The sequence below is a fragment of the Pithys albifrons genome, chromosome 5 (genome assembly GCF_047495875.1).
Source record: "Pithys albifrons albifrons isolate INPA30051 chromosome 5, PitAlb_v1, whole genome shotgun sequence".
NCBI classification, from domain to species: Eukaryota; Metazoa; Chordata; class Aves; order Passeriformes; family Thamnophilidae; genus Pithys; species Pithys albifrons.
The window spans coordinates 18,462,384-18,488,602 of record NC_092462.1 but is presented as its reverse complement, the minus strand read 5'-3'; the positions used below and the strand labels follow the sequence as shown (position 1 = coordinate 18,488,602).

General features: G+C 42.4%; 1 protein-coding gene across 13 annotated transcripts in view; it reads right to left on the bottom strand.

The window, feature by feature from the left end:
- Nucleotides 1–26,219, bottom strand: part of ADGRL3 (adhesion G protein-coupled receptor L3) — a 513,478-nt gene that overhangs the window by 6,241 nt on the left and 481,018 nt on the right. For 7 of the 13 annotated variants that reach the window (XM_071555815.1, XM_071555814.1, XM_071555818.1 and 4 more), the window contains 3 exons: nt 24,767–24,863; nt 8,956–9,084; nt 1,037–3,436 (listed from right to left, as the gene is read on the bottom strand). In XM_071555815.1, the coding sequence (XP_071411916.1) occupies nt 2,631–3,436; nt 8,956–9,084; nt 24,767–24,863 (1,032 nt within the window). In that variant the 3' untranslated portion in view covers nt 1,037–2,630. Of the gene's footprint in view, nt 1–1,036; nt 3,437–5,444; nt 5,497–8,955; nt 9,085–24,766; nt 24,864–26,219 lie in introns of those variants that run through there. The other 6 variants (XM_071555821.1, XM_071555822.1, XM_071555823.1 and 3 more) reach the window with 3 other exon arrangements.

Below are 26,219 nucleotides of genomic sequence, written 5' to 3'. Positions count from 1 at the left end.
GCTGCACAAAGGACTCAGGTGACTTAAACCAGACTCTTTTGTAGGCCATGAATACCACCAAATACTACCACTGCTGGGTCTGTCCCCCAGCAAGACTCTGCTGAGCAGCACCAAGCAGCAGCATCCCAACATGAGGACAACCCTGTGATGGAGAAGAGCTGCTCTGCTGCTGCATTTATCCTCCAACATTGGGAATGTCTCCTCTAACACAAGCCTCATCCACCCGCTCCAAGTCTTTTGGCTTTTACCTAGCATGAGAGGACTTGGATAGACACAGTCTGGATGGAGGCAGCACCAAGCCTCAAAGCCCAGGGCACGGAAGGGCTTTGTGTACTGAAAAATAATTACTGATCATGTCCAGAGGTGCTTATTTTCCCTGTCAAGCTTTTTAGTCTATTTTGTCACTTTCTCTATTCCTGATTGCTTTTGAGGGATTTGAAGGGGGAGGCTGCAGGGGAGTAGTGAAGAGCCAGTGGGCCACTGGTAGCGGTGGGACAGGAAGGACAGTGCAACCGAGGATGGTGATGCGCTTGGCATACGCCTGAAGCAAAAAAAATAAAGAGACAGGAAACAATGATCGAGAAGGCCTAACGGGGACTTGTTTTACTCTTTGACATGCTACCAGCAGTTTTTAATCTCAGAAGAACCCAAATTAAAAATAAAAACAAAGGAACAACACCCCTCCCCCCCCAAACATTACAATGATTAGAAGATACGACACATGAAACACTATACTCAAATCATCCGCGTGTCGTTGGCTACTTTATACAGTAGGCACAAAACAGACCTAGAATCACCTGCAACAAATGTCAACCAGTGTTCTTCTCACCCTTAGCAAGACCACTAGCCTGATACTTCCAGTCAGCCGTAGCTGCATAACCTTTGTGCTTAATTTGCTCAGTTTAGCCCTCCTTTCTTTGGCATGGCTCACCCATGCCATAAAGGAGTGGAGACCCTTACTGAGGACAGTAATGAAGAAAGGAACAACAACAACAACAAAAAAGAGAGATTAATTGTACAGTACATACATACAGTATCTTCTAAATCGTGATCAGTTGTTTATTGGTTGGCAAACAAGCTTCACTTTTACAACAAATATTAGTAATGAGGTCATTCAACTGTTGAGACCGTACAAAATGGATCATAAATTAAAAAAAAAAAGAAAAGAGAAAAAGAAGAATTCATACTCCGTGCTGCTAATTTACCTCCAGAAAGCCTATGTTACTTAAAAATCCTGTCAAATAAATAAATTTCCTGTTAGGAAAAATAATGAACAGAAGACTTTTTATTAAAATCACTGCAAAGTACTTTTTAGCTCACTACGCGTCAATCTATTTTCTTCTTAACCACTGCAGTACAAGTGCCTAAACCGGGACCAGACTGAGCTGAGAAGCCCTTTGCTCCTCCAAGGAAATGGCCGTCTCCTGTAGGACTCCCACTACGACTATAAAAAAAATCCTCTCAGTCCCTGGATGTGACCTGATGGCCTGGCTGAGGGGCTACTCACCAAAGATGCTTCACAGAATTATCATCATGATCAGTTGTGCACTGACAACCAGGAAGTTTGCCCTGCTCTAGTCTGCCAAAAGGTCTACTGGCAATATGCCAGCTGAAAAAAGTTATACAGCAAGGAAATAAAAAGATTGCCTTGGCTGAAAAGAAATGTGATGGTGTTATTAAAAATGGTCCTTAGAAAGTGATGTGTGGGGGGTTATTTTGCCCAGTGAGATTTTTTGACTGGAATGGGGAAGGGACAGAGGGGAGGGACAGTGGAAGAGGCAAACAGAATTAAAAAAAAAAAAAAAAGGAGTTATGAAAAACCTTGCTCCTACTGGTAGACAAACTTACAAGACCAGCACAACAGAAAAAAGTTCTTATTTTTTTTCCACTACATTAACAGGGACGCAAGTTCTGGAGGAACAGAAAGCAGACTATATGTGCAATGCTAGTATCTGTACATTACATAGAAATTGTTCACTTCTCTTTTTCTGCCATTAGTTTTTATCATCCGTTAATACAGCAAAATGTAAAATATGCCTTTAGCACAGGATTCTAGGATTCCCTTCCATCTCATTAAATTTATTTATGTTTTGGTTGCTCCCACAGCAAAGGGCGCTGCAGTGAAACCAAGTTGTGAGTGACCATAACCCATGATGTGATCTGGATTGGTAAGAAAGAGTTTTGCTAGCTTGTTTTATGCAGCGCTCCCACCTAGATGCGTCATTGCTACTAGTTTCAAATGCACATTTTTGGCCTTTTATTATTTTTTTCCCTCTTAAATCAGGTCCTCGGTATTGAGCAACACAGCATCAAGGACTGTTTAAACAAACACGGCATAACTTGAGAAGGCCACGAAGTGTGCCGTTATCTATCTCTTTCATTAACATAATGAAGTCTGTCTGGAGGGAGAAAGGACGGGAAGATAAGGGGGGGGTGTGGGCAGCAGTTACTGTCCTCTCCGGGCCGGCCTAAAAATTCCAGTAAAAAAAGTCTGAGAATTTCCTTTTGAACAGCATGAAGATTTAGGAGTACACACAATATTACCACTGTTTGGATTAACTCAGAACAGTAAACCAAGCATTACGGAGAGGCTTTTAGTTGTCTCTTTGCTTAATTTTTTGCTGAATCTTCTATAGACTAGTGACCAAGTGAGCGGGTCCTTTTGCATTGCCGTCCGGGGGGGTTCCCTCTTTGTTTGGCGGGACTATAAAACCATCGCTGCTGCCTCGACCTAGCTGGTAGTAAGTATGTAGCTGATGGACGTGGTTCCTGGAGCCAAGATTGGGCATGCTTTTGTAGTAAACATCGTCGGCATCACCACAACTGCTTTTGGCTGGCGGAGGATCGGTCTGGGTACTGGCGGTGACACTTTCTGTCATGGGCATGCCAGCCAGTGCGGGCATACTGGTGTAGAGAGAATCCCTGTTGGGTGACTGGAGGTCGTCCGTGTGCTCGTTGGTCAGCAAAGGGAAAAAGCTCTCGCTGTTGTCTTGCGGGATGCGCCGCCGACTGTAGAGGTGGGGCTGGTGGTTGTCTGCTGAGTACACCCGGGGAGGCAGCAGCGGGGCGTCCGACTCCTCATGGATGAGCTCCAGGCCCAGGCTCTCCTCATGGGTGAAGGAGGTGGCGTCATCCAGCACAATGGCGTCGTCCTCACTCCCACCGCCCACACTGTTGACGAGTTTGTTCATCAAGTTGCGGCTCTGCTCACTGGAGCGCTCATGGTTGTTCAGGTAGGAAGGGATGTAGTTGGAGGTGAGTTCCTTCAGGATCTTTTTCTCAAGGGCGTTCTCCGTGTGGTTGTACCCGCGGTCAAGGATTTGCACGCAGTTGCTGAGGTACTCGCCGCTGGCGATGCTGTAGCTGTTGCCATGATTACCATTCAGTGGTAGAGTATCCGTGACACTTGTATCCCTGGCATTGTTCAGAAGCCCCTCTGAAAAACATTACACAAGAGAGGGTGACTTGTACAAACAGGACACTCATGCAGGACGTGCACACTCAAACCCCCTTCCTAGGCTGCCATGGCTGCTGGGGCTAGGCAGCAAAGAGAGTGTCGCAGCCAAAACAGGAGGGTGCAGTTCCAGCTAACCAGCTGGTGGTCAAGGTCTTCTGACCAAAAAAATAGCAAAGCACTGTCAAGTATGTGATTTGATGTGGCAACAGAGAGCTGGAAAGGTTACCTCTCCTGGCCAGTACCTACTACATCTCTTGTGCTTTAATCTATGTTTTCCTGGGGAGCTGAAAAACAGATGACCCTTGGCTGGTCCAAATTGCCCTGGCTCCAGGTGCCTTGGAGAAAGGGGCAATTCCTCCCAGCTGAGGGAAAAGTATTTGCAGACCAGCCTTATCACTACCCAAACTTTGTTTGGGAGTGTTTCCTTCCTAGGGCAAAAAAGTCCATTCTCCCCTGTTGCTGTCAGGGAAAAGACATAAGGCCTGAATGATGGGATTCAGAGATTAGCAAGGCGGAGGCATAAAATGCTTCCTGGCCCAGGCTTTCTTGGAAGAAGGCTAAATGCCCTACCTATTCTGGCACAAGGGCTCAACCAAAATTATTTACTCCACATTGGTCAGGTGGGGATTTTCTAATACAATTGATCTTGGAGGCAGCTGCTCTGGGGTCTTGTGAAGCCCTTAAAAATAGCTCCTATTCCACTTGCATAGTTAAAGCAGAGGGTTCAGTGGAGGGTACAGCAAGCACCATCAGTGCCACAGTATGGTGAGCTCAGGGGAACCTGTGAGGAGTATCAGGGTCCCGGAGTGCCCCCAATCTAACTGCCTATCACGTCTGCAAAGGTGTCTCAACACTGACAACGTAAGGCTGGAGCTCAGCTCTTTCCCACTACAGGAGATGAAGGGGAAGTGCTTTGAGAGCAATGCCAGCATGAGTGGGCAAGGGAGAAGAAAATCAGGTCCAGCAGTTAAGCCACCATATTTCCTTTTTTTGGGATTATTGGCCTCCTTGGAAGGAGTGCAAGAGTGGAGAGGTATGCAATAACTTATCGACCTTTCAGCTAAGGGCTTTGGGCATTACCCAAAGCTGATAAGCAATTCCCAGCAAGCCATGGTGGATCAGAAAACCCATTAAACTGACAATTTCAGATGAACAGTTGCTCATACCATGCTCAGTACATGGCATGTGTACCTTCTGAAAATACAGGATTTGGTCTATATCTGCGATGGAGTAGTTGCTGTATGTCATGGGTTGCACAGCACTTCTGAAGTCTTCTTCCTGCTTTTGAGTCAAATGTCCCAAATATGTTGGTTACCTTTTAGGTCTCTGAAGTTTAGAGCGTGCTGCCATATCCTGGGTTCCCCAGCAAATGAGGGAGCTATCCCAAAAAACCAACTAGCCATCACAGATACAGAGCAAAGCCATTGATTTTCAAAGTGAAAGCTCTCCAACTGAGTCATGATGCTTGGGGAGAAATGAAAAGTGAGCATTTTGTGGGGAGGACTGTATGTAATGGGTGACAGGTACAACAGCATCTGTTTGATGATTACATTGAGTAACATATGCATTGTGGCACTGAACACTGCGCTTCTGCTGCCAATGCATAGATCTGGGGTTTGGTGCAGAAATAACATGGAGGCATTGCAGGTGAGAACAGAGTGGGGTCTGCAATGAAACACGCCACAAAAAGATGCCATGACCTTGCAAATAAAAATGTGAATTTAAAAAAAAAATCATACACACAACTATATGAGAAATTATGCTGGGCAAACAATATCACAAAAAGAGAAATAAAGCATCATCTAATCTCATCTATATATATATGTACGCATACATATATATATACACACATACATACATACACACGCATACACATATATACATATGTATATTCATATTCTTTTGATTTCAAAACTGTGAGATTAATTTCCTTTATTAACTACATCATCTATATGTGATGCAATAAAAGTGAACTAAAAAAAATTACATTTGATATGCAATGTTTAGCTTTACTCCCATACTTGTCTCTCTGTAGGGCTCTAAACGACAGCATGAAGAAAAGGAAAGAAAAAACAACAAGTAAGCTTACAGCGACAGTAGGAGAAACATGAGTAAAAAGCAAATTGATGATATGCAGAAAAGAGAGTTAACGGAAATAATTTCCACTGCCCAGAATACATGAATTTGTTACAAGGTTTATTTCAGGTTAAAAAATATTGACATTTTAGACAGAGAAAAATATTTACGCGCAATATTCAATAGACTACATTTTTATTTAAAAAATTATCACATTTAAACCGTTTTCCAATGCCATTATAAAATGTTCAGCGTGCAACACAAATGAAGAAATAATGCCTGGAAACTTAAGAAAAGCCTGAAGCTCGTAACAGTCATGCTTGAAAAGACAGGCACTGTCATTGTCACTTCCAAAGTCTTAAAATGAATGGTTTTACTTACTGTTAGTTATAATTACCCCTGACAGTTGAAACTGAAATCTGTTTCCTTGCTAAAAATGTTTTGCCGTCCATCCTTTGCAACAGTGCTTTGTAAGAGTATGACTTTGTTCATCATGGGGCTGTTGGCATTGTACAAACTTTGGTAAGTCTGGTTTTTATTTTAATCAAACACATGGTAAACTACATGGACTTTGCAAAAAAAAAATAGTAAGAGGAATAGTAGTTTGAATAAAGGCAATGCTAAATGAAGCTATTGAGAAGAAAGGCTTAAAACAAGGAGAGCAAGAGATTTAGATGAAGAGACAGTGATAATGCTCAGCTTTTCCCCTTTGCAGTGGTCTGTGGTACACTGGGTTTTAAGTAGAGCTTGTTAAAGTTCATTAATGCTTGTTAATGCCTTCTCTCAAAATTAGTTCTCATAAAAGCTGTTGGGCCATTTAGAGAAACTCCTGCATTGGAGAGACCCTGCCAGTGTATGTCCATCAGCTTCCAGTGGCAGTGAGCACTCGGCCCCTCACCTACCACCTCCTCTTTCCTCTGTGCTCTGTGTCTTATCAAGGAATGGCTTATGCCACTGGGAAATGGGACTTTTCACTTTTAGGGTCTGATTCTCCACCTCTTTCCAAGACTATTTTTTAGGACTTCTTGCCCCTGGTCATTCTCTACCACAGACATGACAGTTTGAGCTTCAGCAGAAATGGTATTTTAAATCATATAACTGGGGAGGGAGAAAGAAATGGGTGGACTGGTTCCAGTCCACTTCTTAAGAGTGTCCTGCCTTGTCCATGACCAGCACCAGAAGTAGTACATGAAGGTGGAAAAAAAGAACATAGCCTCAGTGATGTGGAATGAGTTAGCTGGATGATGTTAGCTAACAATTAATAAATTAATTTACTGATCATCACCTCATGCCAACCACAGCCAAGACACACCCAGAGATAACAACAGCATCTACTTTTACAATGCACTATCATCACTTTAGCATGCCTGCTGTTGCAGCATCTGTAAATCCCAAAGGACCCCAAGGCATTAGGCCTGGCTGGTTTTGCTAACCTTCATTTCTGCAATGGGAGCTCCTAATACTCAGTTTTTATTTGTCCAGGGACAGCAACCAGTTTGAAAAGCAATAGCTATACCAGTTCTATGGTCATTAATTAACTTGAAGCATCCTGAAAAGAAGGGTTTGGGTTCTGCTCCCTATGAAATCAATGGCAAACTCCAGGGGCTTAAATGGGACCAGTGTGAGTCCCACTCTCTTCACTTTCCACGGATGAAGCCTGGATGGGTTTCTCCATCACCCATATAGCTGTGTTGAACAGAATAGGACTTGCAAAAGAATAACTCTGTTTTTGTGGAATAAAATGTTGTTAGCTGACATAACTGTATCAGAATCTAGTATCAAAAATTAGAAAAACATACCATTATTAGAATACACTTAAAACCTTTTTGTCACATTTCTGCCCATATCACGTGGGTTCAGTTGAGACATCGAGATCTGAACATCAGGACTTCCCTTAAGCCAAATGCTGATCTCGCATTACCTGTTGCCACTTGACTGAAAAGTCTCCCACACCTCAATGTTAACATGCAAGAAACTAGTCAGAACATCAAAGCTCATTTTGTCATTTGCGGTACACTGAAGTTCTTAAAATTCAGAGCGTTTCATGCTTAACAGTAACTCTTTTCTAAAAAAGCATTCTTGGAAGCAAATTTATTGCACAAAGTTAGCATAGTTTAGGAAATTAATGAACAGCAAAAAGGTCAAACACATGTGCTCTCCTTGTGCTTTGACTGCAAATACCTTAGTAACACAGTTTATCTATTTCTATCATGAACAATATGGCCCCATATAGTACAAAGGGGGTTTTCCTGCTTGCCTTATAACCATCATTATATACACCCCGCCCTTGGAGTTTCTTTACTGGAATGTGATGCCTTCACTGGGAGCAAAGAGCTGACAGAGTGCTGACACACTTGCACTTGAGCTCAGTGTTACTCTGCAATGATCCAGCCACCTTACAAGACCAAAAAAAAAAAAACCAACCCATGGAAGTGGCAGAGCAAGATGGAGTCACCAACAGATGGGAACTGCCAGAGCTCCACACTCCCTAGATCTTTCTCAGGTCTTGCTTAAACACTTCTGCCTCTCCCTCACAGAAGCATCAGGACATCAGCATACACTGTCCCTTCCCACAGACAGAGCAGAGACAAACATGTAGGAGACAAGAGAGTGATTTCTGTAGCAGAAACCTAAGTTAGGTATAACTGTCTCTGCCTGTTTATTTTCTGTTGCCAAACAGAGGATAGCAAAGGGCATCTAGTTTCCCTACACCTTTTTTTCTAATTTTTTTTCCTAATAGCACATAGAAGAAGTATTAATGCAACGGCAAAACATTTCTTACAATATCTCAGCTCTGCTCTTTGAAGCTAACCTACACTCCTTGCTTCAGCTGTCATTTTTCCTAGAGATCAAAGGCAGTTTTGTTTTATTTTCTGTTTTTCTCCCTGTGCAAGCCAGTGCACCGCTGACCACATTTCTCTGTGCCATTTCAAACAAGAGCAGCTTTGGTGGCAAAGGCCATTTTAGCTTCACTTACCTTCAAAGGTGTTCCTGTTTCTGAAATGAATGGTTTAACAAGGAAACGTGCTGACAACAAAGAGAGGAATGGATGCAGCCGACAAAACACACACACACACACACACACACACACACAAGACCAAAACAATACAAAAGCAAGGAGACTGAAAAAAAAATCAAAATCAAAACATTGTGAATGCTTTGAGTAAAACTGACGAGAATCTTTCAAAGTGGATTTGATCGCTCATGGAAAAATAGCATCTGGAAGATGGAAAGATGCACTGAAATGAAAGGAAGGGAAGGGGATCTCTTTTTTGTGCCCAGTTCCAAAAAAAAAAAAAAAAAGGTGTGTGTGCGTGGGGAGAGAAAAAGAAAAAGGAAGAAAAAAAAGAAAGAAATGGGCCAAAATAAGCCACAGAAAATGGAATTCTCACTAGAAAAATTAGAGAGAAACTCCAGCACACCTTGTGCGTTGTACATGCTGACAGAAGGGTTGTTATAGACCGCCGATTCCCCGAGCAATGTATTATAAGGGTTGTTAGTGCCATGAGGACGAAGCAGAGCATTGGTTATAAGATGATTAGCCATGGCTCCTGGAGCAGCCCGATAGAAAGACAGAGAAAAAAAACAACAAAAAAGGTCAATCAGGCAAATATGGTATTAAAAAAAAGGGAAAAAGAACATTCAGAATGACAACAGTTGAAATAGTCCTGATTACAAGCAGCCAGCTAATTAGACTCAGAAAACTGTATGCCACTAAAGCAGAACAGATGTTACTGACAATGCACAAATCCAAACCAAGGCAAAAGAAAATGTACTAGAAAGCAGATAAGCTACATTTATGGTGGTTCCCCAGTTGCTCAGAGTGTAAGCAAGGCTGCGCCCACATGCTTGCTACAAAGAAAGAAAGGAAGATGGCAGCCTACACAATGTGGGGGGAAAAACTCTCCAGAAAGTGCCAAATGAATAAAAAATAATGACTAACAGACAACAGCACATTCAACTCCCACTATGTGCTAGAATCTATTTTACCAGTCCTTCATAACACATCTAAAATCAAAAAAGCAGAATTAAAGAGAAAGGATGGAGACTGCAGCCTCTCTGAAGGCTCTTGGTATTTATCAGACAGCAGATGTTTCTCATGTCTAAGAGGGCAAGTTTCACTTCAGCTACTTCTCTGACACCACCATCAAGAACATTCATAACCACTTAAATCCATCCTTGAAGGTGAGAAGACTGCAGCTCCATCAGGCATTTCTATCAGGAGTGAGAGTGACCAGAGATGAACATTTCAAGGCTCTCTGTGTGCCCCACAAACACCTTGTTTCCCCATCCTCCAATCTCTCTGCTGCTATTTCCAAGGTCTCATCCAGTAGTTGTCCTCTGCTCTTTGGTTTATCCCTAGGAGATGCAGCCTCTGAACTTCAGATTTGAGGATCATCATAGCTTGGCAGGCGGCTGCCAAGACCTACCTCAATCCCATTGTGGGCATCAACTCACACAAAGCAAAGTCTCCCACTCACCTTTTAGCTGACTTTCAGGATGGAAAAAACCCTTAAGCCCCTGCTTTGAAATTCTTCTAGTTTCCAAAGAGATAACTGAATTCAAAACCTTGCCCTCAGGACCATTCCCACTGCCATCGGTAGAGATGTACAAGAGGAATACTCAAGGACAACCCTTGTTTTCAACCTCCTGGGCTAAACTGTTTAGACAAAACAGCAGGAAAGTATGCTATTGGTGGGGCAACTAGAGCTAGCCAGGACAGGACTGTCAGAAGGTTCAGGTGACCTGATTGTCACTAACATCTGATAGCCTCAACCCAAAAAAGTTACTGAAAAGTCAATCCTCGCGCCCAGTAACCCCATCAGGAATGTCTTTGCCAATGTCGGGGGCATGGAGACCCCACTTGCCTCTTTTAGGTGTGGAGGAGGTGGCCCCATGCTTTGGCGAAGGGTGTTTTGCAAGGCATGTGGAGCACTGGGTACAATCTTTGCTCTGCAACTGATTTTATTTTCCTTGGCTTTTTTCTTTTTTTTTTTTTTTTGAGTTGCTGAGGACATACAAACCTCAAGGCTCCCTTAGGGAGTGCTCCAAAAGCTCACACCTACCAATTCTTTGAAGGCTAAAACTGGTCAAACCTAAGGCTAGTTTGAGGACTCCAAAGCTGCCTCCTGCAGTGCTTGTGTGCAGGCCTGGAATGGCATTTCTGTGTCTGTGAGGGTAGAGGAGAGAGCAGACTGCACTCTTGCCTCTCCCTCATCATCCCCAGCCCTTCTTAGCCCCCGGCATATGGCATTAGCAGATCACTTAATCAGTCTTTTGAGCACAGGACAAAGTAGAAGGCAGTGCTGTATGGGGGCTGCATGCCAGGGAGGCTCCTCAACACATGCAGCTGGAAAAAAAACTTGTTTTCTCTCACCTGATATTTTTGTCTATGCTGATGGAAAGCAAGATGAGCTGCTGTGTTTGGAAATAAGGAAACAAAGCTGTCTCCTGTAAGAAAACATTATATGAATGCTTAACTAAGGAACCTTGAATGTAACTAATAGGTAAATGAGTCAATTCCTTCTTTATGGTAATGTGTTTCCTATCAATCTCACATACATCTGGGATGAGGGGTTGTAGGAACCATTTCTTTAGCTCTTGCACTAGTTTTATACCAGTGAGTACTAAGCCCATTAAAATTGTTTCTGCTTTCATCCCACTTTTAATCAAGCTGGGTGATAAAAGATTCAAAAAGCGTCTCACTTTTAAACAGGTAATGAGAATGTCCAGAGTTAATGCCAGCCATAAACTCAGAAGTGATATAATCCTCCCATCTGAGATTTAACACGATCTCCAACTCACTCTCGATGAGATTTGATATGAAGAGTATACCCGCAGTGGGGTTTTGAGCACTTCAGCTCGAGGCGTGTTTAAAAGCCAACTGCCAGAAAGGGCATTTCACTCAATAGATCTGCAGACTGATCTGGTCTAGTGAACCCCGTCAGGCAGGAATAAGCTGATCCCACCATGGCTGGGCAGGTCAAGCTGTTTTGCATGGGGGATGCTCTTGGCCTGTGACAAGTGAGAAGGGATCAACCTGTGTCAGCACTTAATGCTTCGTTCGCCTACATTTGCCAGCGTGGTGGACTCTGAAGTGAGCTAAATTCACACAAACATGGCTCTTTCGGGCTGTCAAAAGCGAGATAGTTTCTGGCAACTTTTAATACAGATTCTGACTATAAACTTCGCAAAAAAAGGTTGAAAATACAGAATAAGTAGGTCATTTTTGCTCTGTGCTATGTGTAAAAGACGGGGCTTGGTACAACAGCCTGTACGCAGATACTGAGCAAAAGTACTGCATCTTCTGCCATCCTCTCCCTTGACTACATTAAGATGTTTTAATTTACTGATCAAAAAGTCACCTTTAATGGCAGTGCTGAGTAACTCTCCTGTAATTTACCTGGTGCAAATCCAAAACAAACCCACTGCTAAAACATACTTTCAGAACCAAATTGGGTCCTAAGCACTCTGGAGTAGGTTCCCATCATGGTGGGCTGGCAAACTTCACACTCTCTGAATGTCACAACAAATGTAACTTTGGCATCTTAAAAACAAAATTATATGTACTCTATATCCATAAATTTGGGCTCATTTCTCCCTAACTGCTTTTGAGCTGCAACATTCCTAGCCTAAAGGGGTACTGAGAAAGAAGAAATGCATCTAGGCTCCAAGAAGCCTACAGCTAAAGCTTTAGATAAAACAATAACCAAAGAAGCAAAAAATATTCATTATTTGGTTTCTCTTTCCCAGGAGGGAGAAAGAAAAAGGTAACATCAGCTATATGCTTAAGTATCATCCTCCCTTTTTCATAACACTTTATCATTGCTATAGCAACCAAAAAGACTATTAGGAAGAGCACATTAGGTCTGCAGATGAGGCACACGCAGAAGGAGTGAGCAGACTATCAAACTATGACCTCATTTGCATGAAAATGGCCTTGGTAAAGGAAAGCCAACAAAATCCCAATAAAGTAAGCATGGGATCATAGTGACATGCTCTCCCAAAACACCACGAGAGAAAGCAGAGGTTTACTCTGCAGTCCTGCATGTGGGTGTGCAGCAAAGGCTGGGTGCTGGGACTGCGATTGCAAAGGTCAGTGCATGCATGTCCAGTGACTTGAAAACCAGAAAGATCAGGGCTGTGAGTGCCTGTTGACCACCCTGAGTCTTCTCCCTAGCAGAGTGCTCTTGAGATGTCGCCCTTGGTAGCTGCCTGGCTCAGTGTTGGCAATGTGCCTAATATCCTCAGCAGGCAGCAGTTATCATGGTTTATTTTTATTTTTTCACTTACAGCTGGATCCTCAGCTCTCAGCAGTTGTGGTGCAACACGTCTCCCAGCAAATCCCAAGGCCCTGTGTCATCCTTGCTTCCCTACATTTCAGCAATAACTGTCCCTATACAAATCCCTCCTTTGCCATCTCCTGAAGCACCTGAGCCCAGCACACAGGCACCCCTCTTTATTTGCCTTAGTTAGGGAACTGCCTTCAACTCAGCTGTGCTGAAACACCTTTAGTTCTGCTAGTCAAAGGTATCCTACTGAAAGCAGATGTATTCTGTTTCCAAACCCCTATCATGCTGCCTATGTGTAGAAGTGTAACTCTGGTGTTGCAAAAAAGATAGGGATTCAAACACTCAGGTTCACCTGGGCACCCATCTCTTTTTTCAGTAAGATGAGAACAGCACAACCAGCAAACATTTAACAGCAGAGCTCACACCTCTGCAAAAATATTTCCTACATCCACATTGGTACCATGCAGGCCCAAGTCTCCTTGTTTCCACTGATGAATTCCACAAAAGCTTAGTGCAAAACACAGCTAACAAGCCTACTCTGATATCCAAAATTTCATTCAAATTCAGGTTGCTGGAAATGCCAGTGCTCAGTTCAAGAATTCCTGATGCTGGATTTATTCAAGTGAAGGATTTACAGGCTGTGATCACAAGCTAAAAGGAACAATGCTCTTTCCAAAGGCAAGTATTTGCTGGTTAACACACACATGCTCCTGTCCTTCATTAGCATCAGCGATCCTCATGATTCAAGTATTGCAGATCCCATCTGACTGGGTTTAAAAAGCTATGAGAAGGCATAGCCTGTGCTCAGAGTGCAGGGAGAGATCTGGAGGGTTGCATTTTTGATCGGCAAACTGAAAAAAACTGTTAGGAAAACCAATCAGGACAAAGCAAATGAAAATCCCACAATTTTTATCATCACTATAACCACACACAAAGGATTCAGATAGCTACAGTTAGCTGTGTTATGTGCTTATGAAAGCAGGTATTATTTTAATGACAGTATGCAACCAAAGGGTATCTTTTTCTTTCCATTCTAAGGTAGAAATTGATGTCTTCCATGCAGGACACAACACTGAATGTAGCAATAATTTTTTAGAAGGGTAAGTGTAAGGACTGGATGGGAAAACTGCACCTTGTTAAACATAAGTGTGGTTTATCCACTCACTGAAAGCAAAGGAGGAAGATTATAATGACAAGCACACACTGCCAGACTCTAGATTGCATCACTCAGGAACAAAATTCAAATAATTTCTTGTGGGTAGCTGGCTGACAAAGCCACACAAAGACATTTAGGTTACTTTGAATCATCTATGTGGTCTACCCAACTGGAAGGGGTCCTACTGTCCCTCCTGACTTTTTGAAAAATACTGTCATTCAGTGTGTGTCTGCCTGGCTGAAAGGGCTTGAGGAGTACTGCTTTAACTGGGATCATCTGTCTGCACAGGTAACATATAAAATCAGTGTTTTCCAAATTAAATGTTTTCACTTCTTTTTCCAAAGGAATGTCTAGTATGAAAGCTTACTTTGACTTTTTTGTATTATGTTGTGTTTTTATTAGACTAGAAACATAAACTTTTTAGAAAATGCTCATCTGAGTCATAACAACATTTTTTGTTGCCTCTGACCCAGCAGTTTCAAAATGTAGATTTTCTTGGGCATGCTTCTTTGTTTCAGAAGAAAACATATGTACTATTTTCGGTTAACCTTAATCCTATTTAAAGAGTCTCTCTGCACCAATTTCAATTTGTAAATTCTGGCTGGTTCTGTACATCACTTAGCATCAACTTACTTCTTCCACTTCACTCCCAGAGAAACAAAATACGGGTTTGTAGGAGTCAAAGCTCCAGTTTTCCTTATGGCTTTCCTTCCTCACATTCCATAGTGCCCTCTTCTTCCTTACAGGTACAGTTTTCAAGTATTTAAAGTATCCTAGTCTTCAAAGTGTTCACAATTTATTTTAACAATGAATGCAATTATGAAAAGTGAAATCACACATATTTGCTGCAGGACAACAGGTATTTTCAGCATTTTTTCTAGTTCCCTTTCACAAACACTCTGTTGCTTAGATTTATCGAGCTGTGTTCTTATAATAGCCAACAGGATTCAGTTAATAAACTTCAATAAACTTCCCTATTAAATTTCCTTCAAATAGGTTTGTTGTCACTTGCAGCATCTAATCTATTCATTGTGATGCTATTAATACTGACTGCAGTGAAATGGAGTTTCAGCAAATGAGGTTGTTAAGCTCTGGGCCATCTTCTGCCAAATGAAACAGTCCACGCTTTTATGCAGAGGCAGGGGAGCAAAAGTATTTCTTTGCCCCTGTTCCCCTTCCTTTCTTCTGCAATGATTTCAGATGACAAACCTCTACTGGATTATAATCTGCAGGCCATGTTCAAAACACACAGATAGTCTACATCGATTTATAAATATTTGCTTGTTTACTGATTTCTTTTCAACTGCCTGGAGCAGAAACATTGTCCCAGTATGAGACATTTCTTTACATCACCAATACCCCTTCCAAGTGTTTATACCTCATTGTATCTTGACTATACAACGATGCAGTATCCCCCGTTGTTCCTGTTTATTAGACCATTAGCCATATTAGACCACGGCTACAGGAATCTACATAAGCAGCTGTGCTTTCTTCCTTCCTCCTTCACAGTCATCATATTAAGATTGCTCTGCAGAAATACTCTGCCAGATCTAATACTCCCCAAAGCCTGCTCTGATTTCAGAAATTGCCTTGCCCTTACTTTTCCTCTTAAAACTGATCCACCTAATGACTGAACTTCCAATTATATGGCTGTCAATCCTAAAATCAAAGCCAGTTCATAATATCTCCCAAAGGAAGAATGTCATGTCACTCACTGAAATCACTGCAACAAATCTCAGTTAACTCAGTCCCAGGCAGCAGAGAGGCAAAATAAACCAGAAGAATATTGACAATGGGATTAATTTTCCACACAGGCAGAAATATGAGTTAAACTCCCTAAGTTTTGATCCTTGATGCAGAAAATCATAATTTTCCTAACATGAAATGTACAGCTGATTGAAAAAAAAAAAAAGAGGAAAAAACTAAAACAGCAGAGGCAATTTGCTAGTCCAAAAGGCTGACGAGTTTCCCTTACAAACAGAACATACTCCTCTGTTGTCACCTAGATGGAAACTCTCTCTACTTCATATGTGATTATCAGGATGGGTCATTTTGACACCATTTTGCTGACATTTAGCCAAGCGAACAGTTGCTTAACAGGGTCTCAGAGATCTATAGTTTACAAAAAGCAATCCTTCATGACTGATTTGGTGCAATGGCACATGGACTACTCCATCCAAATACGCCCTCCATCTGGGCAATGGGCCGCAGGAAGAGGTATCCATGGGGTCAGGGTGGGGAATGACATGTCTGTAAGAGTCACAAGAAGCAGAAGAACATGGGGGATGAAAACAAAGAACTTCATTAAGGAAATACTAGTGGCTAGTAAGAGGCAGAGATAAAGGGACAGCCTCCTACACTGGGTAAACTGAAAGTTTTAAAGTCCTGATATATTGATGATGCTACTTCTTTTGCAGTCTCTCCCTGGTGTTGTGGGCATTAATACAAGCATTCATGGCTCTGGGACAGCAAGAACTCTTGAACACCAATCTGCAGAAGTTGCACCATTCAAGCAGCTGTGGCAGAATGAGATGCTACAAAACAGCCTGTAGGTTCACTCTGGATTAGCAGGGAAGTGATGCCAGAGACTCTCGTCCTGCTTCTTAGCCCTTGATTTCTACAAAACAGCCAGGAGACACTTACCTCCAAAAACACCCTTCTCAAGTGGCAACCTGGACTGAAAAGGAATAGAAAGTGAACTTCTAATTGTATTCCAGAGGGAGGAAGAGAGTGGTATTGCTGTTGCTGTTAGTGGTGAAACCAGGGGCCTTCAGGTTCCAGGACTGATGAATCAGTTGAAGGAAAGAACAAATTTCCCAGGACTGTGGGCGTTGCAGTGGGCAGGGAGATGCTCAAGGGCAAGGAATGCTGCATCCCTCAGGTTCATACATTACCTTGCCTCTGCCAACTCAGCAATGGTGAGCAAGGACACTTAAGCACTGACAGCTCTCAGTGCTCTGCACAGAGGGACAGGTTCTTGACAAAAGGGACAGGTTCTTTCTTCTGTCTTAAAGAAATTAGATTTGCACATTGGCAGATGATGATCTCTGAATAGTCACTGAGGCTGCTGTCCCTGTAAAGGGCCATCCCAGGCTCAACTTTGAGAAGTCCTCAACACTTACATCCATCAAACCCTGAGCATCACTGAAAACAGAGCACAAAGCATTTAAAGCCTCTTGAGGGGGAGTTCAGATTTAAACAGACACACCTCTTGCTCTACACCACATCTCCAGCTGCACAGTGATGGTAGTCACAAGACTAAAGTGTCTGCAGAAGGCAGACACTTATCTATAGTTCAACTGGTTTTGAACAGTTTAGTAGTCATAAAACAAAAATAATGCAAAGTATTTTTATATCCATGAACATTTTGGTGAGCTCCCTCTAGGTATCTGTAGACGCCCTCATGAACAAGGCAAACAAACACAGGCACCTTGGACATCCTGAGTCCTCTGCACGGAACCTGCCTACCCCAGTACCCCTGCAGGAACAAAAATAAATGGGAAAAAAAGATATCACTAATCCTGCCTGCCAACATGCATGTTTGTATTAACACTACTCACTAATTTAAAATGAATGACTCCCCACACCATAAAATGATCTCTCTAGAAGACATGACATGAAAGCTGACTGACTTCACAAGAGCAATGGGGGCATTGTTTGCTGTCAGCTTTAAAATGAAAATAAATGGAAAGAGAACAGGGAAAGTATTCACTTTCTAATATCTTTAAGCCACAAGAAGACCCATAGTTGTTACTTGGAGCAGGCAAGAATTGTTTACACAGACGGTGATAGATCAGTTGATGGTGTACTCTGAATATCCTATCAAGCTGAATAGAGGCATTTCCACCCCTCCCAGAGCTTGGATGCTTGGTATTTGTTTTATATGCAACATAAATTCAACAGAAATCTGACTGTCATGCCAGTCATATCAATCCATCAAGGAGCGAACAAGCATCTTGAGAAAGACTGACATATGACGACAGCAGTGTTTCCATGGTCCAAATTTCCATCCTCCCTCCACTTTATCTAGACACTAGCAGCAACGGGTCAGCTTGCACATGGGTTAAAATGAGGTGCAACTCTCTTTCAACTGTACCTGGGATGGGGTTTGAGATCTGTGGAGGGATCCATTTTACTCCTTTTTTTTCCCTTCCCTTTTTTTTTCCTCCCCTGCTTCTCTGTGCTTTTAATCACACCAAGCTCTACCCTGTTTTCACTGCTGTATTGCCAAGTTATGTCCAGACCATGACACTCACCCCCCCAGCAGACAGCTAAATTAAAGCATCTTTCTCTTCTAACACTGAGACACATCCAGCAGCCCTCATCTCTCAGCAGCAAGGGTAGATTTGGGGAGAGTGCCCCAAACCCGACTCATTGCACTGCCTCAGTGCTAAACTGCAGCTTCCATCTTCTGGAGTGACAGTCTCCTACCCAAGGAAGAATTTTACCTTCTATTCATGTTTTCTAAATAAATAATTCCTAAATATGCAGGATAATATGGCCACCTGAAGATAATTTAAAACTTCACCCACACTCCCTGCAACACACACAGTCATCCCTGCTGAGTTCACAGCATAGATACAATTTCAGCCTGGAAATCACAGCTTAATTATATTTTTGGGTGGGTGGAAGGAATTTGATGGGAAATTTCATTTAGGAAACAATCAGGTCTCGGTTGGGTTAGAAATCAGGATATTAATGGTCTTCATTTTAATTTTCCTCTCTGACTCAGATTCCCACTGTTTGAATTTGAGCTCAATTTGTTCTGTTCATTATGAAGAAATCCACATGAATTTGACATTAAACTGATTACCTCTGAAAACAGTAGCAATAATTCCCCTTTTTCCTGTGTGTGTTTCAGATTAAGTCTTTGTGGTTGATATAAAAACGCAGGGGAGAAATAATAAAGCAAAGGGAAATCAAGTATTTATTCTGGAATACTACTTAGAAGAGGAAACATGCAATGACACATGCATTTGGGAAAAAGAAGCAAGGGGCAGGAACAAACTATATCCTCATTTCCATTTCAACCCATTTGCATGGGAATAAACAGGGGACAGGTATGGCTTTCCTAGACAGGAATAATAGGTGGTGTGCCAATAGTGGGGATCTTAGGGCTTTGTGATGACTCTTTGATGGGTTTTGCTGGCAAAGGCATGCTCCCTCACAAACACAGACCCTTAGGGCCACAAGGAATAAGTATTCAAGACTTGCCATCCTTCAGTAAGAGCTGTCAGAGGTCCTTGGCTCCAATCTGCAACAGATGTTGAGGTCGTTATGACACCCACAGGCATTACTGGTCTTGATGAGACCCACCGGGGACTCACACCCCTGTTTGGCCCTGGGCACCCAGTCCTTGCCTTGTGCCTGTCTCTTGGCTGAACCTTGGATCTGGGTTGTAGCTCAATTTCCAGCCCTGTCTTTGTCACGATCTCCTGCTGGTCTGGACTGGCCCCTGGACCTCATTTATCCCCTCATCTTGTCCAGGGCTGTCAGCTCTGCCTCCTGGCTTAAGCCCCTGCGGCACTATGTCCCATCAGCAAGGGTTTGGCTTGTTCTTGACACTTCTCAGCTCCCAGTTCTTCTCCATCCTGAAACAGCTCTGTTCTTACAGCTCCCTGGCATTTCTTGTCTTCAGACAAGTGGAGCAGCAATGTAAACCACCAGGAAGTCCCTCCAGGAGACTCCACAGATGAGGGTGGCAGGGATGGTGTTCAGTGCTTTGGAGGTGAGTGGATGTGGAGAACACATGCACATAGTCAAAAGACAAGAGGTGCTGATACTCCTGTTTGCATATCAAGACTTCTATTGCAATAAACTATTAAACTTGCTGTCCAGTTTGTAAGCCAATACTCAGAGCATTACAGTGTGAGTACAGCACTTGACTCAACATAACAGACCTCTGGAGTAGTTTCTATTTTCTATGGAATCTGGTGTCTCTACCCATAGCCCATTTATTTCCCTGAAGAGGGAAAACTATTAAGATATAGTAAATGTTTGCCATGAACAAACATACAGTTCCAATTATCTGCAAATTTGAATGGATATACATAACTCCATTAGTACATTTTCTCATAACAAAGCATTGCCTTGTACCAGTGACAAAGTCCTTTGTTTCTGCTGCTCTCGAGCCTCACCAAAACAAGAAATATTCTTTAAAAGATAACTTCTGTTTTTCCTCTGGGAAAAAAACCAAACACCCTCCCTCCAACTTGAAAACCTGAAGGGCAACAAATTACCATATAGTTCATGATGATTTTTTTCCTCTCTCACTTTCCTTATATCCAAAGAGAGACGGTAATTACTGTGTTGCCTCTCACCTAAGACATGGATAAAAATAGGCTGTAGTCACACTACTGTTTCGTGCTATGACTGCTTGTTTTCAAGGCTGGTGGAGCTATCCAAGTACTTTCTGACAGTAATGCTCCAAAGGTAAGGCAGTTAAATGCCACCCTGATGCCCAATCCCGTCAGATCTCGGAAGCTCAGCAGGGTCAGCCCCAGTCAGTACTTGGATGGGAGACCTCCTGGAAATACCGGGTGCTGTAGGTTCTAGTCCTGAGGACTTCACTGTCACCATCCAAGCTCACTCGGCCGTGGCAGATGAACCTCAGGAGTTAAAGGGTGGGGACAGTTCTGCGCACGCTGTTCCTCACCTAAAAAATCCACTGTGCAGGCTGGAAGGGCACACCCACGTGGGGAGAGCCCTTCCCAAATCTTTGTTCACGAAGCCTGGCCATGATGATGACTCCCAAGGTGCAAACAGACCCATCCCTCACCATCCTGAGACGGACAACTGGATGTACCCACAGCTTGGGCCCATGCTGCACTATCAGGGCTCAGCAGTGCTTATGCTTACAGCAGTCCTCTGCTCCTCTTGCCATCTGTGTCATGCTGACAGATACCCCAATTTCCCTCACTGGCTCCATCTGTGGGCCCAGCACAGGCCCTCAATTACATTAACAAAGTACAAGTACAGTCGAATTAGAATAACAGTGATGCTGTTAATTGCTTTTAATCTCTATCTCTTTTTAGAAACTGTTCTTAGCCCAAGAACCAAAAAATCTGATGTTACAACCAAGCAGTCATCTGCTCCACTTTCTGCTCATGAACTTAACACAAAGGAAAACTGTCTGTTGATTTGCTTCATACATTCCACTTTTCAGCCTTCAAAGTAATAATCTTTAGCAATCAGTCCATCCTACATGCATCTCTTTTGTTCTAGTTTTTCAGCACTGCATACAAGTGCCTGCATTAAGACCACACACCAGACACAGGGAAACTTCTTTTTTCTATTTGTGAGCTAATCAGCTTGGTTTAACTTTTACAACCCTGAAGTTTACAGCACTAGAAAAAGAAATGCAGAGAACAGGTTGGATGAGAAATAGATGGCACAAGTATCCAGCCAGACTCACGGTGTGAGAAATTGGGCAAAGTTGCAGAGTTGGAGTGCAAGGAGCAGGAATCTGCCTGGAGGCCTGAAAATGAGACCATGACCATAGGGTGGATGGGCATGATCTTCATTTAACAGTAGAAGAAGAAATCCATGACCAGTTTCTGTTTCCTTCCTCCTGATTTCAGTTGTGTAACAACCCCAAATCCACACCACTAGTAAACCATAATGTGCAGCAAGGGGAAACAAAGCCACATGTATTTTTTACTGATCTATAACTAGATGTTACCTTCAGAAAATATCTGCAATAGTTATGTATTCCTTAGGACAAAGTGAGTATAGTTTTCATTACAGAACACATTACATACGGCAAGTTTGGGATAATGCCTGAAATTCCTGGTACGGTAAACAAGAATAATAACATTATGGCTAATTACTTGAGGAGGTGTGGGTGGGTGGGTGGGAATACTAGATAAAAGAGGATAAGAAGCTGAAAAGAGCCACAGGCAATGTGGTATCTGCTAAATCAGAAAAAGACATAGCTATATGTCTAAAGGAGGGATGCACTAACACAGACACCACATTCCAGACTGATGCCCAGGAACATCAGGAAGGAAGAAGAGGGGATGTGAGGAATATGGACAGCTAGGGCAGTCTTGCCTGGGACATTATCATGTAGCACGAGGCTACGAGTATAGTGAATGATACCATGGAAGAAACAGGTTTAAATGAGAAATTACCCCAGCTGGAGGATCTCTCACTGCTCTCTGCTTCCACAACAGAAACATGAAAACTCAGTGATGGCTCAGGACAGAGAAGTGGAGTTGGGCCAGGACCTGGATGAAATTGTGATTCTGGGGAGAAAGGATCATCTTCTCCCTGTTTTAGAACAGAATTTGCTGTCTGAAGGCTCTAGGAAAAATGTCAGCACACATAGAATGTTTAACTTGGGAGAATGCAGACACTTTCATGCAAAAGGTGTCTTGGCTGGGAGGGCTGGAGCTTGATTTTTGAATAGGTACGCGAGCCTGTTGTATCAACCTCAGGCAGAGAAAGCTTCTGACCATACAATTCAAGGCTCACACTTCAATCCTCTGAGCTTTTATTGCACGCTTGTAAATAAAACATTAATGAAACAGCTCCTTTAAAGATGGATATATATTTAAATATTAAGAGAAAGACAAGAACTGTGAAAATGGCATTGACCCATTGCTCTGTTCAGGTGCAGCTCTCTGGAGAATTTGCTCTGTGCAAAGCCCTAAGACTACAAATGTTGCTTTTCAGCTGAAATAAAACAGCATGAAGAGAGAAATACTTGGAGCCCCATGCAGCTGGGATTACTGTTGATGTCAGGTGTATTTTCCATATGGAACTGACCACCTGCTGCTTTGGAAAAGCTATTTCCCACTGAAATGTTTTTAACCTCCACTTTGCAAATATTTTTCTCTACCAGAAAAGAAAAAAACCCCACCAACAGCAAATACTGTGCCTGCCTGCTTGAAAAAGAGGGAGGATGACCCTGTATAATAGTATAACTTATTCAAGTCACTTCAACGTTCCACCTAAAAGACTTCCCTTCCAAGATAGTTATCAGGCTGCTCCTGTAGTCAGTAGAGAGATTCAGGCCCTTTGGGTGATTCATCTCATCCAGCGTTACACAAGGAAAATAGCTGGATGAAATCTGCTTTGAAGATGCATTCCCTGGCAGTTCATTTCCCAACTGACCTTTAAATAACAGGTACACCTAGTAACAGGCTCTCACTGCACTGTGATGAAGATTGCTCACTTGAAACCTCTTCACAGTTTTCCCAATTTATGGTCATACTTCCTTCTTTGCACAGAAAAATATGTACAACTGAAAAAGGAGAGATACCTTTGTTTTGCTGACAAGCCTAGAAGATCCTGTTTGCTAAAGCATATTACTTGGTAGCCTCAGCTGCATTAGAGAGCAAGTCAACTTCTGTGCTAACTAAAGGAGCAAACATTTAATGCATAACACAGTTTGGTTTGCCATTGAAACGCAGTGATGGATGGCCAATGAAAACAGTGGCTCTTGCTGTAACCTTTGTATGACAACCAATTCCCCTCTTAGTCAGAGTCAGAGAAGCCTGGCTGCTGCTCTCCAGTCCTTAATGCAAACACAGAGAGGGATGTCAGGGCAACATAAATCAGGCATTTTCAGTAATGACAATTTTATTAATGAATCTTCAGTGCAAAGTGAAATTATCCTGGGACAAAAAACACCACTGAGCTGAAGTATGGTACATCTCCATGTTAACTACACTGCCTTCCCCTTTGCACTGATTTGGGCAACATGTATAATGTTCAGAGAATAGAATCATGTACCTCTAGTTACCCAGTACTACCAACAGCACAGTCAAAATCCTACAAGCTAACCTCAGGCAAAACTCACCCTAACATCAGTGGGAATTCTGCATGAATTCACACTGAATAAGAACCAAAGTCCCAACTCAATTCTCGGTTGAACTTTGCAGACCAACCATCAGGACTGGAAATAAGTTTGATTTTCATCGTCATGAGAGAACAGCTGGTCCAAGTAATCCCAATTCTAACCCCTCTTAATTTCAGCACCAACTGGGTAGATACACAAAACAAGTTTGGCCCCTGGTTCCTCAAGGTTTATTGATAAAGTAATTGTACTGGAGAAGAAAGAAAGCAATCTCTGAGACTCTTTTTATGGCATTCCCTTACCATCACTTTCCTGTAACTCCCTGAAAAAGACTTGGTTTAAAAAAGCTGTTCAGATTTCCTCCTGTGCCAGACACCACATTTTGTTTGGCATATACATTTTTGATAGCCTTTCCTCCGCAGATGTCTATAAAGTTCACATCAGTCAGTTCTTCAAACTAAGTATATTAACACCAACACAGACAATTTTGTTCCAAGCACAGTTTTTCCTTACGTCTATGTTCTGCTGTTCATTTTTGCTTCTGTAAAGATGACAGTATTGCTACATATCGAGGACAATCAGGACTCTTGTGATGCTTAACACCGGCTGTACAGGCTGTAATGGCCCATTTTTACTGTAAGCAATGAGGCCTGACACGTCAGCAGCTTCTGGCACTACTAGTTTGCTAAGGGAAAGGGTAGATTTCAACTTCATTTCGTTTCTCTTTTTTGCCTTTCCTAACTTCCTTCCAGAAATGGCAATTCTTGACAATGCACATGTAGAAATACAAAAAGGAAAAAAAAAGCAACAACCACCATAAAACCTCCACCCAGTTATCACTCTATCATTCCTTAGGTGGGAGAATAGAGTCCAGTGACGTTTGAGGTAAGGAGGAAAAGGCAGGTGGGGAAAAGGGGCAGCACATTTCAGACTCCTTTAAGCCATCAAAAGAGTTAGAGATATGAAAAATAGTTCATAATTACCTCTGTTGAGTGAAGCTGAACTGTTTATATCTCCAGTAATAAAGGAAGACTCGGACTGCTTTCGAACTGTGTCATTCCACATCCTACGAATCCGGCTCTGAAGAGGGATTGAACCACAGCAGGTAATGAATTTTTAGCAGCTGCAGAGAGGTTTCTTTCTGCCTCACTAAAGATGGCTATTGGCATGTCTAGCTCAAGATGAGACTTGTTTGTACCCAGCCGTAAGTGGTTGCTGTTTTGCTATATAATCTGCCTCATACGTGTCAGACCCTGCCTGCCTAACTTCGTAACACAAATCCGTAGCTAAAAGAAGTGCATAATTGAATTGCTTACATCTTAATTAAAAAAAAAATCATGCATGAGAGAAACCCAGACCCATGTGAGCTGCAGGTTTACCAATATAGCACCAAGTAATGGAAAAACAACACATACACAGAAGCACGCATGCTTGTTCCTTACTTTTTGTGAAGCGTAACAGATGATTTGTTCTGTGTCATGGTGTCCCTGAATGAACAGAAGTTTTATATAGCTATTTCCCATCTTGGGATACTGGAGGAAAAAAATTCCCCACAAATTAATGACTTCTGTTCCCCTACTGAAAAATTGATGATGGTTTTGCCATCTGTGGTATAGCTTCTGCTACTGGTGAAAGTATCCTGAATATGTTGGCCTTTTGTTTTGTTTCTCAAATATGCTGTGAAGTATCTGCCTATGTGACTTTTACATCACTGTCTCGCTTCTTCCCAACTTGACTTTGCAAAAGATCAAAAAATCAGCCAAAATGCATCTTGTCAGTGGTTTGACAACAATCCGTGTGCAAAGATGACTGGAGAACCCAAGTGTCCAGGGGAAACTCTCCCTCACCTCATGTTTCAGAGTATGATGTACATATCCCATGGCTGCAAGGAAGTGTTGCTTAGGTAGTCTGGGTGACTGCGACGCCTGGTTCCCACTGTGACAGACTATGTTCTTCCAAAGCACTAAAAATCCAGCACTTCCCATAGTGAGAGTTTAGCCATGAGAGATTTTTCAGGGCTTTATCATGTGGTGCCAGCTGAAAAGTCCTAGTCTACTCATTAACTATGTAGTAAAAGCATCTCCTAATCATGCATTAGCTCTCTATAAATGGAAGCACAATATGACATATGTCCATGCACTTTTAGTAATATTTTTCACCTGGACATTAAATCTATTGTATTTCTCTGACATGATCCATTGTGGATTAATTATTCTGTTTCACATGTGCTCAGAGTAAAAAGGGATCTTAAGGGTTTTCCTCCTCATGGTCTTCTCTACGTAAAGCTGGGAGTCAGATGCTTTCAGCAACTCAGACTGATCTCCATCCACTCTCCATCATTTGTGAGAGGTTTCTCCTGCCCGTAACAGGTCTCAAGTAGTTCCATCCTTCCAAGGACAAGCTTTTGCGGGAAAAATAATCTTTCTTTGTACCTCA